At 41.7% G+C, this 20,504-nt stretch overlaps 1 protein-coding gene across 2 annotated transcripts in view; it reads right to left on the reverse strand.

Annotated features, from left to right (window-relative positions):
• Nucleotides 1-14,312, reverse strand: part of evla (Enah/Vasp-like a) — a 32,216-nt gene extending 17,904 nt beyond the window's left edge. For both annotated transcript variants that reach the window (XM_030718264.1, XM_030718265.1), the window contains exon 1: nt 14,184-14,312. In XM_030718264.1, coding sequence (XP_030574124.1) covers nt 14,184-14,272 — 89 coding nt within the window. In that variant the 5' untranslated portion in view covers nt 14,273-14,312. The remainder of the gene's footprint in view (nt 1-14,183) is intronic.
• Between the last annotated feature and the right edge of the window lie 6,192 nt (nt 14,313-20,504).

Here is a 20,504-nt window from a genome sequence, read left to right on the forward strand (position 1 = left end):
CAGGCTCACATTAACAGGCTGAAGGTGTGAGGGCTGAAGAAAGAAAACTGAACAGTGCTGCTGATGTGCACAGTGACCTCCATTCCCACACCTTAATCTCTGCGACAGTTCATGAAAAATCATGGAATTTCAGGGAAATCAGCAAATTCTCACATATCACAGACAGGTATCATAGCCCGTGCAGTTTATAAAAGAGGCCCCTGATTGCATCTGGGTCTGAAAAGTGACTCCAACGCAGAAGTGCCTTAAACCTATATTCCTAATGGCCAGCAGGGGGTGACCTCTACAGCTGTAAAATAAATCGGACTGTGGAGAAGTTTATTGAAAAATGACCCTGGTTCTCACTTGATGTATGAACTCAGTAAACATTTCCTTAATCAGTTTATCATCTCAATCATTAGTTTTAAGTCTAATTTAATACAACATAACATGGCTTCATTCAGAAGACACACAATAAAGCAGCGTATGCTTTAACGAGCGGCTACTTGGTGGTTGATCAGTTCCTGCTGTATGACCTGCTTCTCAGTCAGATTGACCCCCTTGCTCATAATATCTAATTTCAGAAATAGCTTATCATGTTGGCTATGCCCATCTTTTATATACAGTCTATGGGTGACACTAAATACAGCTTGTCATTCAATGGCACTCAACCTTTGACCGGCAAGTGGATCAATCGGCAATAACGTCGACGTTCTCAGCCCCTGACACAGCTGCTCACAATTAAAGGCTGTGAATTATTCAGCGTGCGCCAGCCTCTTTTGTCCTTTCAAAAAAAAAAAAAATGGATTGATGAAAAAACTGTTGCTGCTTTTAGGTTTACTGTTTGTCATGATCTGCTGCCATCTGGATGTGATTTAATACAATTAAATAATATATAATTCTATATTAACATAGACAATAATATGAGACTTTCGAATGACTCAGAGTACAAAAAATAGACAAAGAATCACAAAAATAATCAGATGTGTTCCCTATTTAAAAGTGTCGCTGAACTGAAATAGATTATATGGCATAATGTTATAGACAGGGTACTTTACAACAATTAAATTACTACTAAATATGACAGATAACTAAGGAGATACATGAGGTTGCCTTTCACAGCATTCATTAGGAGCTGTGGTTTTTTCCAAGGCCCCGAGGACCTCAGCAATGAAATGCCAACATATGCGTCCCTCCTCTGACAACCTTTCCGTCAATGTGCAGCTCTGCAGGAGGAAGGCAGCATGACACCTGAGAGACCCCCCAGAGCAGCACTAACACAACGTTCGGTCTCAGCCGGCTTCCTCTTACTTTCCTGCAATCAGCTGCTCTCCGGTTCCCCTGTGGTTGTCTGAACAGCCTCAAATAACTCAGCAGTGATGAGATAGCAGCGTTTCTATTGGATTCACCCATGCACCAAACTCCTATATTATTCAGAAAATGTACTCCAATTCAAAGAAGTAAGTGATGTTTTCTGGTAAATATGTTGTGACAATAAGAAATATTCTCAGTGTTGTAAAATATAATCAAAATATTTTCCGATCCATTAGAAACCTTTTATATAAGAATGTCAAAATAAAAGAACCTGCTTGACACGTGACAGCTGTGTAGAGTGCATCACTTTAGTGCAAAAATGTCTGAACAAACTGAGCAGCACATCATGTCGTTCCTGAGGGAGGACCCTTTAAAACTCACTTGACAGACGGACTCCCACGGTTACAACCTCCCTCCTTCTGTCAAATATCCATCTCTCCTCACTGCACAACTGCTGCAGAGTTAACCAGGAACAATATCACCATGTGACACGCCTGGGTAAAACTAAGACAAAAGTGAGTGCTGATGCCAGGAAAATGGTTACATAACAAAAAAATTCTCCATCTGGGGACAAACAGGAACTTCAAAATGAAACAGGAAATTCAAGCGGGATGACGGAAATACGAATTTCCCCAAAATAGCACAAATCTGAAACAAAAAGCAATTCAGTAAAGAAAATTTAAGTTTTATCAGTTAAAATAGAAACCACTGAATAACACCCATCGTGTCAGTGCACTGCAATGATCTCCAGGGAAAACCAGGAGTCCTGGCATCCAAGTGAATGTGCCACAAATTTGTGCCACTGTCTCCACTGTTGTTCGGGTTTAAACCTGAACAACAGAGGTCTCAGCCCACAACCAAGAGGACCAAAAGGATCCCATATTCATGCCCTGATGGGTCAGAGCTGTTTTCAACTCAACTTTAATTGTCAATTGTTGCCAAATGTACAAGACCGGCAGAGAACTGAAATTATGTTTTCCACACTCCACAGTGCGCATGATGAGGGCTACTCAATACTGGGCAGGTGGTTTATCTGTGTATTTGATGACAATGAATGATGCAGTGATTCCTCTTTAACCTCCACATTCCTTGGCATTTAAAATGATACAAATACACTGTTTTAATTTGAAAATATAATGAATTCAGTGTCTGCTAAGCCAAGTTTACACTTAGAGTCAACTCTTTATAATCTGGAGAAGCTATTCTAAATGCAAAACGATGCGGGATAAGTACAAACTCCACGTTTCCTGGGCCTCTAAATACATTTAACAGACCCTCTAATCACATAACAGACACATCTCTCCACTTCAGAGACCTGACAGACCACCACAGTCTCACTGGGGAAAACCAGGGAGGGGAAGAGGGAGGCGACTGCATCTCTGTGATGGATCTTCTTACAAAAACAGACCCTATTTCTGGAGCAGTTTGTACCAGAGGTATGGATGGTTTCAGTTCTCTTTAACAAGTCAAAAAAAGCGTTGTCTGTCTTGTCTAGTTGATCTTGACACACAGTATGTTGCTCAATCAACACATCATGGGATGTTAATTTAAAAAAAAAGGGAAAAACAGGAGGACTATTAGGCTATGAAAGTGTGAATTAGAACCATCGCAGAGGAGCTTTCACCACTTCTGACAGTGTGCTGAATGCTTCTCTGTGTGATCTACTATTTGGGGGGGTGGTGCACTCTAGATCATATGGCAAGGAACAAAGAGACAAAGGACAATATGGAGAACATGACTGATAGAAGATGCTCATATTAAACAAGTTTCAAACAATGAGCTCAGCCTCTGTGCAAGTAATCCCTGTAAACATAAGCTCAGGCTTCAAACTCTAAATGTTTGTTTCCAGACATTTCTTTTTCTAGTTAAAGATCTTCATGATGTCAAAGAGAGAGGATATCTTTACTATGATCATCTCAGGGATACAACTCTGGCTGTGAGCACAGCAACCTGTTGTTTAAACCTTCTGTTAACAAGAGGAATTCAATGGGCATGTGGAGAACAACACTAGAGGCCAACTTCAAGCCAATTGCAAAAGTCACCATCAAGTTGAGGATTTACCAAAGAGATGCTCTGTCTCCACTGCTGTTCTGTATAGGCCTGAACCCCCTCAGCTAAATTATTAACAAGACTGGCTACGGATACCAACTGCTGAATTAAGCAACTGTCAGCCATCTCCTGTACATGGATGATATCAAACTGTATGCCAGGAGTGAACGAGACATCGATTCACTGATCCACACCACTAGGATCTACAGCAATGACATTGGAATGTCATTTGTACTGGAGAAGTGTGGTCAGACGCTAACAAAGAGAGGGAAGGTAGTCCTCATTACTTTGAGGACAGCTACAAGTACCTTGGAATCCCAAAGGGCAAATGGAAACCATAAAGAGGCTGCTAGGAAAGCTGCAACCTCCAAGTACCTGCAGAGAGTAAGGCAAGTCCTGAAGAGTCGGCTGAATGGAAAGAACGAGATCCGGGCTATCAACACCTACGCCCTACTGGTCATCAGTTACCCTGCTGGGATAATAAGCTGGCCAAAGGAGGAAATAGAAGTCACTGCCATCAAGACAAGAAAGCTCCTTACCATGAATGGAGGGTTTCACCCCAAATCCAGCACCCTGAGACTTTATGCTAAGTGAAAGGAAGAAGGCCAAGGAATAGTGAGTGTCAGAACCACAATCCTAGATGAAACAACAAAGATCCATGAATATATCAGGAAAATGGCCACAAAGGATCATGTGCTTACTGAGTACCTCGGGCAGCAGAAACCCGAGCGAGAAGAGGAGAAAGAACAGGAACCATCACGGAAGGACAGGCCTCTGTATGGCATGTACCACCGGCAGGTAGAAGAAGTGGCTGATATAGAAAAATCCTACCAATGGCTGGACAAAGCTGGACTGACAGACGGCACGGAGGCACTAATCATGGTAGCACAGGAACAAGCTCTGAGCATAAAAATAGAGGCTGGGGTCTACCACACCAGGCAAGACCCCAGGTGCAGGCTGTGCCCCTGAGACAATCCAGCACATAACAGCAGGGTGCAAGATGCTAGCAGGCAGGGCATACATGGAACGCAATAACCAAGTGGCTGGCATAGTATACAGGAGCATCTGTGCCGAGTATGACCTGGAAGTCCCAAGGTCAAAATGGGATACACCCCCATAAGTGGCTGAGAATGACCAAGCTAAGATCCTGTGGGACTTCCAGATACAGATGGACAAACTGGTGATGGCTAACCAACCGGACATAGTAGTGGTGGACAAGTGCAGAGGAAGAAGGCTGTAGTGACAGATGTTGCAATACCAAGTGATGGCAACATCAGGAAGAAGGAACACGAGAAGCTCAAAAACACCAAGGGCTCAGAGAGGCGCTAGAGAGGATGTGGACAGTGAAGGCAACAGTGGTCCCCGTGGTAATTGGAACACTCGGGGCAGTGATCCCTAAACTGGGAGAGTGGCTCCAGCAGATTCCTGGAACAACATCTGAGATTTCTGTCCAGAAGAGCGCAGTCCTGGGAATGGCTAAGATACCCTCAAGCTTCCAGGTCTCTGGTAGAGGACCTGAGAAGACACCCGCAGGGTGAGTGGGGAATATATATATATATATATATATATATATATACTTAAAATATAAATGAATTACTATGAAGGCAGCATTTTGAGGTTAAATGATCAGCCTGCAGGTAAACCAGTAGGGAAGAATGCGTATTAAAACTGGGATCTTAAATTATTGACCAAAGAAGCCAATACACATACTGTGTCCTTGTGTCCGTTTTAAAATTATAGGTCAAATGTGTACATTTTTGGTTATTATCACCAGCCAGACCAGCATTATGGTATTTCACGTAAACATGAAACCCAAGATTTACAGGTTTGCTTTTGTTTGTCTTTAAAACTGCACAGGTTTCTATGACCATCTAGCTTGCAAAGAAGATATATGTGCATATAAAATGGATGGATGTCTGTGCCATATGTGAGCGAAGGAAAAAAGCACAGCAGACCAGGCAAACACTGCTGTTTTTTTTTCTAGAATAAGTATTATTTTGGTCTGTAAGTAGAATCTTAGAATAAAAATTCAAAGTTGAAAACTAGGACGATAGCTCACCTTAAAAAAAGCGACCTGGTGGATTTTCAGGCAGAAAACAAAGATGACTGAGTGAGAGATGACACAGAGGAGAGGCCGTGACTATGTGTTTGTGATGAACGGAGAGCAGGCGATATGGCATAATCTGAAAAAGGTCAGCTATTGCTAAATCTCAAAATCAGTGACATTAAAATTAATGTGATGAATCAAACTGATGTTCAAAGTTGTAGAGAGGACAGCAGAATACTGAAGGTTATACTAAAGCAATACTTATTTTAAAAAAACTTATAAAGAAGCTTTGTGGACAAAGGAACTTGTGTGTGTGTGTGTGTGTGTGTGTGTGTGCTGCAGGTGCGGTCGATCTACGTTACCACCCCCATTTAAGGCCACGAGCTGTGGGTAGTGACTGAATGAATAAGACTGAAGATACAAGCAGTAGAAAATGGATGTGTCAGGGTAAGGCAGCGTGGCAGGCAGGATGTGGACACGAATGAAGGACTCTCAAGACTAATTTAAACTTAAGCTTTATTGCTGGTTACTTATTAGCTATAAGGAAACTTGGAAAGCTTAACAGAAGCAAATCTCAGGGAAACTCGGAACCAGAAAACACACTACCTAGAGTGGATAAGGGACAATGCAACAAAGGGCAATGAGAAACGCAGACAATAAATACACAAGGTAATAAAGGAAGAAGAAAAAGGTGGGAAACACAGTGGGAACAAATCAGGACAAATGAGAGATGTCAAAATAGAAACAAGGTACAAGAGACAAAAACCCACCAGAGTGAAACAGGAAGTAAACACAGAGACCAGGACTAAGACATGGGAATTTGACACAGAAACAGAAGATAAACAGTTCGGAGAAGAGACTGACTAAACAGAGGGGCCACCAAAGACAAAACACAGAGAGACAAGACAGACACGAGGGCACAGAGATGGAGAGCAAACCAGACACAGAAACACAAGGCAGGCAGGACACTCAGGAAATAGACACATGAATGAACAAAACATGGGAGACAAGACAGCAGAGGGAAGGGAACATTACACTGGGGGAAGACACAGAGGGAGAACTAAGAACTGAGAACAAAATTTACTTAACAAGAGAATATACAAACAATATAACCTCAAGATCCGCAACTCAAAACAGTGGGCAACTAACCCAGGACTGTGACAGGATGGCTGGTTTGCAGGTGTGAAGAATAGTGCTATACAAATAATAAAGCTAAGTTAATGGAAAGAATAACTTACATTAGATATTTTATGGAAATATCCATATGTAAGAAACTATATTAGGTGTATCATCAGTCCTTTGACTGGATGAGCTAAAAATCCCTCTGCAAAGTGCTTGATAATGAGATTCAGGCAGACTTGTGATCTTAAATGCAGGCCTCAAGAAATATGAGAAGGAAAGAAAATCCTTCAATGCTATCTTTCTGCCCATGAATGGTGAAATGTAACATACTATGTGAACATTTCTACATGTTCTATGGGATTTTCCCTTAGCATTACTAAAGGAAAAGTGACTAAACAACACAAAGAGTAGCATACAAAAACTGTAATATAAACAGTGGTAATTCTCTTTCCACACTGTTTATTAAAGGAGAATTTGGGCTGGCAGTAGCAAGTTATAATGCAGGAGCCAGGCTCATTTTATGTAACAGAGACAGCCCACATAGACCAGAGAGTACGTTCCTGAAAGACTGATTTTATTTTGGCACATTTTTGTGACATATAATATGGCTGCAGCAGTCGTTTTTGTTTATATAGCAGTCTGCTTTTTAAAATGTCACATCTGCACTGTATTTATGTGACATGTTAAAATTTAAAAAAAACACAAATGTCTCTAATTCCTCTCAACTGCATAGAGCTCAGAGGACCTGCAGAGTCAGGTAATATTTCACTGTGGGGTCATCATTGCAAGTGACCTTTTACATGCAGGTTAAATGAAAAGCATTGATTATGGATTATGAAAGCAATTTCACTAAGGTGGAAAAAGCTTCCACGAACTATAGTGGATTGATCATTTGGGCAGTTTCAGACTCCAGGCCACTCCAGCTGTCTGAAGCTTTAAACCTGCTATTTTCTCTCTTATGTATTCTATTGACTACATCTTTAAAAATACATAAGCACTTGACTACTACCAACTCATAAATAAAAAAGAAATATTGCATGTTTTTTAAAACACATCAACAGGCTAATGATAAAAGTATCCAGCTAAAAAATGCTGCGCTAAAGGCCTGTAGAGTCATATTTTCCATTAACTGTCAATACACACTCACTGACCACTCTACTAGGTGCACCTGTCAAGCTGCTCGTTTATGAATCAGCCAATCACGTGGCAGCAACTCAAACCATTTAGGTATGTAGACATGGCCCAGATGACCTGCTGAAGAAAAATGACTGATGTGACTTTGAATGTGGCAAGATTGTTGGTACCACACAGGCTGGTCTCAATTTCAGCTGCGTCGCTTGGATGATATGGTCAGAATTTGGTGTAACTAACATGAGAGCATAGATCCATCCTACCGTGTTATCAGTGGTTCAGGCTACTGCTGGTGTAAAGGAGTGGGGGGTATTTTCTTGGCACACTTTAGGCCCCTTAGCACTAATTGAGGATTTGAACCCCACAGCCTACCTAAGTATTGTCACTGACCATGTCCATCCCTTTATGACCACAGTGTCCCCATCTTCTGATGGCTTCTTCCATCATGTCAAGATGGACCAAAATCTCTGAGGAATGTTTCCAGCATGTTATTGAATCGATGCCACAAAGAATTAAGGCAGTTCTGAAAGCTAAAGGCAGTCCAACCCAGTACCTCCAAGGCATAACTAGTAAAGTGGTTACTGAGTGTATTTGTATCGGTGCTGAGAAAAAAGTACTCTGAATGTAAAGTACTATTCTAGTTCTTTCCTGGAAAAATTTGACTTGATTTGCCCAATAGATCCCATCTGAGCATTTTACCTTGTTTTTTCTGGAATAAGTAGGCTGAGGCTGAATAATAAATTCACCTCAAAGGCAGCCTGGCTGGGGTGAGAAGAAAAAGAATAACATAGCAGAAGAGAACAAGAGACGTATAAATGGCAGTGATTTAAAAAAAAAAAACTTGTAAAAAGAAAGATATTGAGGCTTCAGCTGCACTGAGCGCTTCCTCATGTCACAAAAAGCCTCCCAGGCTTTTTTGAATTAAAAAGAACTTCCCTGCACACATGATTACACATATAACCCCCCCTTACCCCACCCTGCTCCACACAAATCCTATACTTAGACAATTTGAGCGTTTCCCCTCAGAGATCGGTCCATTTTCAGAAATGATTCCTCAAACTGATCATGTCCAGAAAATACTAAGTGCATACATGATGTGTTGAGTTTGCATATTAGAAACAGTAGTTTCATATTTCTCTGAGGTTTGGCAGCTTAAAGGTTAGCTCATGGGATGTATTTTAGGCGGGGAACATGTTGTGGTGGTGGGGTGCATGAGGCGTCCTCTCTGGGTAGCACCGGGGGGAGGGGGTGGGCTCCTGTTATCATGGCAATTAGCTTTTGTATCTGGGGTAATTGTTTCATCCTGCTGGTTCACAGTGGAAGGGACCCGAATAGAACAAATGATGAGTCACTGAGCACGACCCTGCACGGCCAGCTCATGACTGTGGATCGGATTGTTAGGCCTTTGTTTCTGTGAACACTAAATGTCAAAAACACTATCAAAGGATACCGAAGCATCACAGAAGTAGGCTGTCAGCAGAGATCTACATATTCTAATGCACAAAAAAAATCTATGACAGGATAGGACTGCAGTTTGAAGTGCAAGAAGTGTCCATGTTAAACTACAGCAAAACACAGCATTAAGCTGTTATTGTTAGTGTTTATACTGTAATCAGTGTCTTTATGTAAAAAAAAAAAAAAGAAGTAATGTATAGAATATAAGCTTTAATTCAAATCAGTTCAATTCAATTTTATTTTAATGGAGCCAAATCACAGTAGTTGCCTCTTTATATTGTAAGGTCAAGACCCTACAATAATACAGAGAAAACTTAACAATCAGAAAACTCCCTATGAGCAAACATTTGGTAACAGTGGGAAGGAAAAACTCCCTTTAAACAAGAAGAAACCTCCAGCAGAACCAGCTCAGGGAGGGGCAGCCAACTGCCATGTTAGGGGTGAGGGGAGGGAGATCCTATTAGGTAGATATGATTCAAACCACTGCAGTGCAGTATCTTTAATAACTATGGCATGCTCTAATCTCTATAATAAAATTTTATGGTCAACAGTATTGAACGCTGCACTGAGGTCTAGCAGGACAAGCACAGATATGAGTCCACTGTCAGAGGCCATAAGAAGATCATTGTAACCTTCACTAAAGCTGCTTCTGTGCTGTGATGAAATCTGAAACGTGACTGAAACTCAAACTTCAAATAAACGTTCCTCTGCAGATGATCCGCAGAGCCTCTCAAACATAATGAAATCTGTCTACAGACAGATGCTTAATTTAGGCAGAACAAAACTGTGTATTTGAAGTTTTGACTCATTAAGGTTCTTCTGAAACTTTGGTGATGTTTAATAATACGGATGCATACACATAATTGGTCCACTTAGAGAATTTGCCTTTAAAAGGAAACCCTTCATCTAAAATTAATTAAATATAAGGAGAATCCACCTTTTTTTTGGGAGGCCAATGAAGGCACATGCCATGTTACCACACTCAAGGCCATTTTCAACACCTCTGCTTTCCCCCAGCTTTTCATGTCACCATAAATCCCAATTAATTACTCTGACAACCATCACACCAGTTATCATTTACTGCAACTTGGAGGTGCCACAGTTGCTCTACACAAATACAGCTTAATCTGTTCCATTAATGAGTTTCATTTCATGCTAATTAAGTAGCTTTAAAAAAAAACCCCATAACCTCCTGCACAACGAAAGCCAGCTGAGAGAGACAAAAGCACCCAGAGAGGCTTGATGTGCAGCAGAAGTGATAATTACACAGCTTTATGCATCCCTTGTTGGTGCTGTACCTAATAAAGACATACAGTCGGTGTCTAGGAGATGTTTGGGAAATAAATAGCAGTGCCCTCAGGTGAAAAATGTTTTATTCCTGCAGAGGAATTTGCTCCCATATGTGAAATTTGGCTGTGGGGGAGGTCAGAAACTCCAAAGACCAACAATTCAGCTACTGTAGCAAATTTTTCCATCTAATTTGTTTAATCCTAACTATAAAGAGAGACGTACCCAGGCCAACTAACACGATACACACTACCCAGAAATCCAACTCGGTTCTCAGTTTCTTCTCATTGAGACTGAGGCAGTCTGTCCTGTGATGTGAGGTGCTGCCCCTTTTTTCCAAACAGGAAGAGAAATACATAATTATACACCCACACACAGTATATTATGGTAGCCGTACTGTACATAAACCATTATTGAGCAACAGATATTTTTAGAGAAGGGCCAGTTTACGGCAACAGAAACAGGGACACAGAGATTGGTTGTAAAGTAAGAATCCAGTTTGGTTTTATTATTATGCTCAACATGAGGATTATAACCCCCAGAGCTTTAGGGCAAGGCAAAGCCATACATTTATTAGAGAATGGATGCCTCTGTGTGCGTGCGTGTTGTGTTTGAGTGGGTGAAGGGGTCTGGCTGACAGAAGGAAGAGGTCTGTCTGGATTAGAGGCAGAGCGTAGCAGGCTGATCATTACCTCACTGCAGTCTTAAATCTAAATTAACCCGGACTTAACTCTCGTACAAGACCTCTAATCTGCTCCATTGGGGAAAGTAGCATTCACAGGCACAGGCAGGGAAGGAGGCCCGGGGAACTAAAAACAGCACAAGCCAACTCCATGGCTCACAACCAGTGTGAAGTTGGGTCACTGTTAACCCAGCAAACTAGACACAGTTAGTCTGTTTAAAAGACGCAGTGAGATACGAGATAGAAGCCAGATTGCAGGGGTTGTAGTAACTGCTGCGTGTAATCTGACACTGCTACTAAACTATATGGAGCACAGTCATTAAAAATAAATAAGAGTGACACACAGTCACAGAGTTATAATTACAGTCTTTTTGCTGTCTGCATTTTGACTAGCATGCCAAATCCAACTCTTAAAGGGACCCTTTATGCTGTCACAGATTTGCTCTTATAAATATGGAAGCTCATATCAAATATGGCCAAAGTTTTAAAAAATGAGGTTAGTGTTTGCACAAGTAATCCCTGTGAGTCAGAAGCTCAGGCTTTAGACTGCCCTAAATACTCTGTTTCAGACATTTTTTTCTACTCTTGTCTCTGTATGATATCAGTGAGAGTGGATATCCTTAATAATATGTGAGCACAACAGCCCTGCCCAAATGAAAAAAGTGTGGCTTAAAGGAGACGAGCTAAACTGGCTTCTTACAAACAGATGATGGACAGAGGGGTGCCACCAAGACCTCGTTTAAGAAAAATAAGGATTAAATAAGGTGAAAAATGTAAAGTACTTTCACAGAGTCCAAGAGTAAAAATACAGAACTGGACATTCGTATATCTTAACATATACAAGGAATGCACCCAAAACAAATGGTTGGTCCTTGTGTGCAGTAAACAGTCTTCCACTGCAATATATGGTATATGCTGAAGTACATCCCGTTATACTACCCAGTGTGAATGAACATGCGCAAGACTTTATATGAAGGATATCATCATCGAGCATTACAGAATGTGCCTTCATATTCACAAAACCAGAATAAAGAGGATTTAAAAGACTCTTGAACTCTGTTCCGCTAATGCACCGCAGTCCCACTAAGTAGCCAACTAAGACTATTTTACAGTAATAGCACACAGCCGATTCACATAATCTATAGGCTTTAACATCCCTGACCCATCATGTTGTCCACATTGTGCCCATTTTTATTAGACTGCATGGTACTTATCTGACCCCTGCCCCACTGATATACAAATACGCTGCAATATTGCAAAATGGACCTCAACTAAGGCTAAATGAGACAGAGCAGAGTGATGTGCTCTTAATGGCATTAATGCAAACTGCATTTGTCTGAGAACATAAGCACATTTATGTTCTCAGACAAATGCCCCACTTGTTCAGTCTGTATGAACGCCACTGTTTTTAATTCTAACACACTGCAGTAGCAGCGGATGCTGTTTGAATCCTGCATTTCCGTGATTACATGCATGCATGCAGGACAATCCTTTTTATTTAATATGACAATAGAAAACATTGCTGTATATCTTATGTACTTGGTGTCCTTGGTGTAGTCCTTATGTTTCTACCCAGATTTTTTCCAATAACTGCCACTTCAGTCCTCTGTCCACTTAGGTTAATTTTGATATAACCTTCAGAATACTGGAGCAGAAAAAAATGGAAACAGATATGCAACTATTTCTTATCTTAAAATATATAGTTTCAGGTGCTGGTTTAGCTCACTGGGTTGAGTAGGTGACACATATGACACAAGGCCACTACAGCGGCCTGAGTCTGATTCCACCCCGGGCTATTTCCTGCATGTTGTTTCCCCTGCTCTCTCTCCCTCCTTTCCTGTCTGCGCCACTGTCCTATTGAGAAATAAAGGCTAAAACAAATCTTTAAAAAAAATATTCTCTCTTGTTTTTATTGGTTGGCGGTAGGATATAACACACTACTAATGCCAGAGGAATGGGGAAAAGCACATAGAGGCTGCTTGCCAACATCCATTTAACAACAAAGTTACAACAACATGCTACTAACTCCTGTGTGTCGTGGTGAAGTTAGACGTTACTGTACAAACAGGAGAAACATGCAAAACTAATGAAGATTTTTGAAGAATAGTCACAATACGGTGTGCATTTTCAGCCCACATCAATGTTCAGCGTTGTAGCACACACAGCAGGAGTTGCATCTATTACAAGGGAGCTCGGTTTTAAGCAGCGGCTGCACATATTGCCATAAAAATCCTCATTGTCCTTTATTTTTATATCAACCCCCCCCCCCCCCCCCCCCCCCCCCTTTGGTTCTTCCTCTCCCTTGTGACAGAGCATAGCTGTTTGATCCTACTGCTCTCATTTGGGACAGCAGCAGTGACCAAATCTCCTTTGCCTCAATTTTTCCATGTCTTCCATCTATCTTTCATCCTCCAGGAGAAAACAGAGAGAGAGAAAGAGAACGGCACCGGCCTGAAAGGCTGCCTTTCTAGCCAGAAGCTGTGCAGTCTTTAATACTGATGTGAATTAAACATGTATAGAGACCTTACAGAGCGCTGCTATTCAGAGATGCTCTATGTGAAGCTGCAGCGTGTTTAGAATCAAAAAGATGCTCGGCACAGTGTCACACACTGAGCCGCATCTTTCTGGCAGCATCTCTGGCTTTGACTGAAAAGCTGCAATCAGGCAAACGGTCATCAAAAAAAAAGATCAGTCACAACTTCTCACACTTTGATGCACAAGGTGAAAACAAAGAGCTGCTTCATTCCAGTTTTGTACCAAAATCAAATTATCCCAGCACGCAATAACTAATCCAAAATAACCTCAATTCTGTGTCAGTTTGTTGAGGCCAGATTAAGATGACAGATTAGTATTTCAGCTCTGATTAAAATACAGCAGGGAAAGATTTGTCCGCCTGTGCTGATGGAATATTGCAGCACTTTCTTTGCGGATAATAATCAAACCTCATCGACCAAACAATCAGACTTCAAGCACACATGTGTTTAAGAGTTTCTCACTCATCCTTAAGTGTTTTTATTTCTTACTTTCCATCTTTGGCATTTAAGTTCAATTCCACTGGCTCACTTACTGGAAGTAGAAATGATTAGACACACTGTAGAACAAAGTGTCAGTACAAACCTGGCAGCGATGTGGCTGTAAAACAATCCTGAGTCACTGACACTCTGAGGAAGGCAGTAACGCAGCGCTTGCAACCGATGTATGTCCATATTGGTCAAAAGGAAAACAAAGCAAAGCAGCAACGGCAGCGGCAGGTTATAACACAAACTCCCTCTCGTGCTGCTACATTACATTTAAACTCTGACTCATTAAAAGCAGTTTAATCCTCTCCTGAAAACCTGCGACAATTTGCACACAGGAACAGCAGCTGCACAAGTAGCTAAAAACATCCACTTAGAGGCAAAAATGAGATTTAAAACGTCCCACAGTTAAGAGTTCTTTTAGTGCTGCATCCAAACTGAGTCTGATGATCCCTCCATCCAGGAACAAAGGAGATGACTGACAGACAGCCTGGCAGAGATGAAGTCACTGACCAGCCAGCGGTCGGTAACAGACTAGTGTGAGTGTGTGTCTGTCATTGAACCTCTTCGCTATTGTCATACTGAAAACCCAAGGGAGATTACCTCATATCCGTCTCAACCAGCACCCCCCCCAATCCACACACACTACAGTTTACTGAGCGTATGTATGTTTGTGTGGGGGATCCTGCTGCTATCGCCACCCGCCCCTCCTCCTGACTCCAGCCTGCTGTTGCCATAGCCACCCAAATAAGCTGAGGCTGAATTAACAACCAGTGGTCTATACTGTGGTCAGCTATTATTGACTGTCCTCCACCTCTGAGGACAGATGCGGCGGGTGAATACTCACGCAGCACGCACATTAACTGGAGGAGGTGTGTGTGCTAAATGTCCATTAACGACTATTGAATAACTCACAAACTAACACTCGGTCTGGTTTAGATTCACTGGGTGAGATAGCAAACAGAGGCGGGGGCGTTTTGGAAGGTATCAGCGTTATTGTTGAGTGGAGAGAGATTATTCGATCCAGATGTAATAAAACCAGAGCTAGAGAACGTTCCCGGTTTGATTCTGGCAGAGGACTGTATCCGCCCTGTGCCCTCCTGCAGGCTACAAATAAACCATCCCTCTCTCAAGTTCACACACACAAATACACACAACCTAAGGCTGACAGTAGCCCAGTGTTAGGATGACAGAGTATTACCCTTTGACCTCTTTGGTCCACGGGACTCAGCTCCAATGGCTGACATCATATGCTGCTCTGACAGCAAACCACCCAAACGACAGAGTCACACCATCGAGGTGCGTGACAGGGCACTCTGCATCACGTTGTCATTGGTGAAACCGGGGCGACAGTCAGTAGGGATCGCTTCAACAGGCGTGCCGGTCAACAACGATTTGTTTTTCGGGGCTCACAGTAACGGCCATGCCAAGCAAAATTACCGTTGGCTCGTATGTGGCTCAGATGACCCAGCTGGACTGCAGGACGTTTCTGTGGCCGGCCGGGTAAATGTTAACAAGCTCGATCTGTGGCAGACGAGGTTCTGTTGTGCCCCGAGGAGGGGATACTGCCTCCTCACTAACAGTTATAAATTGATAGCAGGAAACAACTAAACTGCTGCAGGGAAAGTGAGTGCATCGAAAATCAATCATGATGGTAACACGGGTATGTGATCCCATTGCTTTCACACAAGTCACATTGTTGCTTAGAGATAAAAGAAGAAAAAGTATACAAACAATAAATTCTCAGTGATTATAGGGTATTCCTATTTATCTTTTTTTTTGGCCTTTAACAGCTTTAATCAATAGTGTACAGTGGAGAGAGACAGGAAAGTGGGGGCAAAAGATGGGGGAAGACATGCAGTAAATGGCCACATGTCAGGATGTGAACCTGGACCGCCCGCACCGCCACGCGGCATACATGGTCACGTGCTCATCCGCTAAGCCCCCCGGTGCCCTATTTAAGATTAATTTTATAATTAAATATATTCCACAGCGAAGCAATTATTTGTTTTAAATGATAAGATAGTAATAATAGTGCAATAATAATTAGGGGTGGGGGGGGGAAATTGACAGAATTGTATTTTGTGTGGCAATTTTGTATCGATAGAGGGACACCAAATATCGATATTTTATTAAATAAACTATTCTGGGAATACTATGAACAAGAGGGCTCATGTCACGCACCACCATTTTGAGATACCGTTAGCTGAGAAAACTTGCATTGAATCAGCTAAATTGAAAACCAAACACTGGGCACACTTAGCTTGACCAAGCTGCCTCCTAATTCAGAGCAAGCTAATGGCTCAGCTTCTGATTGCAAGGCAACTGCACAGGTCGCTGATAGGAGGCAACCTTTCTGCAAACGGTTGCAGTGTGACTTGGATTGACTGCAATCACTCTCAGCGATTGTCAAAAGATTGCAAATAACTGCTATCTAATTTATAAATGCAGACAGGTGACTCGGCTCAGCTGCCAGCTGGTTGTATTTTGGGTATGTTCCTGTAGAACAGGAAGGTTGCTGAGCACAAATGCAATCGTTAAATGTGAATTTCTGTCTATGTAGAAAGCAACAGATGTGTGATTTTTGATGATTTATCACAGTTAATTGCTGGATTATGAGAAACAGATTGCACGTAATTGCCAACTTGACCTCATTCAATTACAGACTGATATCACGCTGGTGGCAGACTGACTCCGTCTTATAGCAACATCTAAACAGGTTTTAGAGACAGTGTTGGTTTGCTTGACAATCTCGTTTTGCACCAGTGAGATAACTTTATTTTACTGGATAAAAGTTTAACTTTGAGGACATAATTTGCAGTTGAAAAAAGTTGATAAATCACAGTATATGTTATTGGAATACTCGTATCATATCATACTCACATATCGCTAAATGTTGAAAATCGCAATAATAAGGGAATTATTATGATAATATCCTATTGTGGGGTGTCTGGTGATTCCCACCTCTAATAATGATAATACTACCATTTTCTGTTGTTTTGTTACGAAATAGATTTATCTCAAAACCCACCAAAAATAACAGGATTGGTGTGTTTTTATATACGTACATTAGAAGTAGTGTCTATACACACAAGAATGCCTAAATTATTTTCTCAGACACTTCCGAAAAATAAAAAATAAAAAATGATCAAAAAACATGCACAGTCTGCCTGATAGTCGATATCGTTTCCACATTAACCCCTATAATCCCGCAACATTCATTACTCCTTAAATACCAGTTGCTGTTGTTCCTCTTTCTGTGCCAGAGAAATAGTAACTTAACTGTATTAAAGTCTTTTAGCTCATTACACAATCCCTGAGAGCAGAGAAAAAAAAAAGACCACTGCCACAAGTTAATGTCATCTTGTTGACAAGCTCAATACCAATGTTCAGACATGCTATATATCAGTGCATCCCTAATTAATAATAATTATCTGTAATATGCAAAGGTTGCATATAATTTTTAGATTCATTTATTTTGTTATATATTATTGAGCTGTTTTCTGAGACACTTTATTTTTGTTCATCAAGAGCTGTCAAAGCTGCACTGCAATGCTGCATCATTGCTAATCAACTCACACTATATAATAATATTAATATCATCTCTATTCAGACTTAATCTTCTGATACTTTGTTGTTGTTTGCTATAAATGCACTGCCAGCAAATTATCCACTTTTACTAAGAAAAGCAAAGAGAGCAAAATCAGCACATTGACCTCCATAATACCATCACTTATTCATTACCCATTAGATGCCAGTTGGGCCTCAGGCTAACTGACTGTGATCACATACAGTACAATATGGATAGCAACCCCACATTTCACCATTTTACCCTTCCCCCACCACTCTACCTCCTCCTGCCCCTCTCTCCACCATCTCCAGTCCTCGTCAGCGTCACTAATCCTGATCCTTAAAGGGATCTGCTGCTTCCGTTTGGAGAGAAAATACTTTGTAGGTTACACAAACGAGAACACAGGAAGAACAGAATGAGCATTACCCTGTCCAGATTTATTATTATTCTCAGTCGGTGAATAACATACAACCCTGCAGACCTTGTGTTTTTCTTTGTATCCCATGCCATTAATGGGAATGTGCATGGGCCTGTCCGGAAGGTAGAAAAAAAATACACATTTGTTTTAATTTCACACTTTAAGGTGATGTTTTCTACAATGTTTCTGTTTATTTCTGCCCCACTGGAATCAGAATGGCCCTGTCATATATAGTGAACATACTGTGAGAGATGCAGAGAGGTCTTCCCTGTGATGGAGATTACTAGAGTGCATGCGGTCAAGTGTAAACCATCAGTGTTATCTCCTCTGTCCCACTCGGTTCCACATCTGTATTTGAGCTTCAACAAATTACCGTGACCCACTCTAATCTGCCAGGGCCACATTATACTGGACTATACCCTCCTTTGATAGTCTCACTCAATCAGCCATTCAGATTAGTGCTTTCTATCTCTTTCCTCATGACTTCCTTTCTCAAACACACTCACACACATACATGCAACGAGTCAGATGGGATCAGTCCTGTGAACAAGCGTGAGCAGCTGAGCAGATGCAATGACAGGCAGCAAGAAACTCATTCCTTTTCGGCCAGGAAAAAACTGAACCAATGAAAGACTGCTAAAGGGTAACCAATAAGACTTCTCTGCAACAGCTGGCTACAAAGAATCACAGGCAGAGGGGTGGAAAGAAGGAGACGAGAGAAAGTCGGCAACTCCTAGAGGAGATTTTTCTCTCCCATTCTTCCTCGCTCCTCCCCCCCCCCCCAATTCAACACATTCAACAGCATGTCAAGCTTGGTGAAATACAGTTTTTCTTGCAGACAAACAATCCTACTTCAAGAACCAAACAGATTCTGCGGTCTGAAAGCTGAGCTAGGCTTTAAACAGAAACACTACAGAGTGGAGAAGCTACATCATTACCGCACACACCAAAGCCAATCTTGGCTTTACTCACACAACTGCGAAAGCACAGAGAAGAGACAGAGAGGTAACGATTACCGATGAGTCATTTTGCCTTACCCAAAATCGTCCAGGGAATACATGTCGCTGGATGGCACAGTCCTCAAGCACGGGATGGAAGGAAATATAAAAGGGGAGATTATGGAGGAGAGGGGGAAGTGTCAGCCTGAGAAGAGAGAGCACTACGCATGCTGTCCAGTGCTGCTGCAGTCTTTCCCCTCTTCACATCCTCTAGAAAAGTTTTTTTTAAATATATATATAAAAAAAATCTACTACGCCAGCAAGGCAGTCATGAGCATGAGACACAGAGAGAGTAGGAGGGAAGGAGTGAGCGAGAGCGATGAGAAGTGTTGCAATAGAGTAAGGGAATGCAAGAGAGAAAAAGAGAGTGAGAGAGAGTGAGAACATGTGACCAGTGCAGACCAGTCACCTCCCTCTGCTTCAGGGACTGAGCTACCGTCTTTCAACCTCCGAGGAATAATTTCCACTGGATGGAAATGACATCTTAGCTTATATGGGAAACAGGAGCGCTTTTACACTCGCCTTTCGATACCAAAGCTTTAAATAGATCCTGCATGTCAGCCTTTCATCACTAATTAACTACAGAGGAGGAAATAACAGCAACAGTTCATTCATTCGGCTCAGATTTCATAACGGACACAACATTCCAGCTCTCTGCAGGAACAGATGTAACGAGCAACAAAAGTTTCACTGATCTGGCGTAATATGTGTGGCATCCTTGCGGCTTTATCAGAATTCGCCCTCGACCGGTGGCCCATCTGGCTGGAGCAAACTTAAAGACTTTTAAGCTTCTTTGCGGCAGTGAGCCGAGGTGTAGGAAACAAAGAAAGAGCAATCCACTGAAAGATTAGGAAGCTCTATGGATTTAGAAAATAGTCAGAAACGCACAACAAATCCTGGGTCTAACGTGGCACCCAGAAGGTCTGAGTTCATGCACATCCAGAATTAGGGAAGTTGTCTCAAGTCGAAACAAAACTTGTGAGCAGACTCTGAACTGCACAACAAATGGGGGGGGAAAAAAAAGACTGCGAGCAAAAACATGGGTAGTGAAAAGTGAGAGACTAAAGGTCGAGCTGAGCTGTAAATGCTTCTTGCAGAATGTGTTGGGGTTGACCTATATGGCCTGTTTGACCTCCACAGTGCCAAAGGACACAGCCTTGTGGATGATGTACAGGAGGACATAGAAAGCAACCAGATCAGGGTACAGTCATAATGGATTTCCATGTAACTGTTAGTTAATCCTTTGGATATAATTTGCCAACTATAAAAAAGGTACATGTTTTTCAATACTCAATTGCCACTATTATAGCAGTAGTTAAAAGCCATTTTCCTCTCCCCTGAAATCCAGGCTTTATTATTGTATCACAGATATGAGCATTGTGTCTGTGGTGATGCTTTCTCTCGTGGAGCTGCTCTCTGATCAGCCCAGAGGGC

Source organism: Archocentrus centrarchus, chromosome 22 (assembly GCF_007364275.1).
Source record: "Archocentrus centrarchus isolate MPI-CPG fArcCen1 chromosome 22, fArcCen1, whole genome shotgun sequence".
In the NCBI taxonomy this organism is placed as follows: Eukaryota; Metazoa; Chordata; class Actinopteri; order Cichliformes; family Cichlidae; genus Archocentrus; species Archocentrus centrarchus.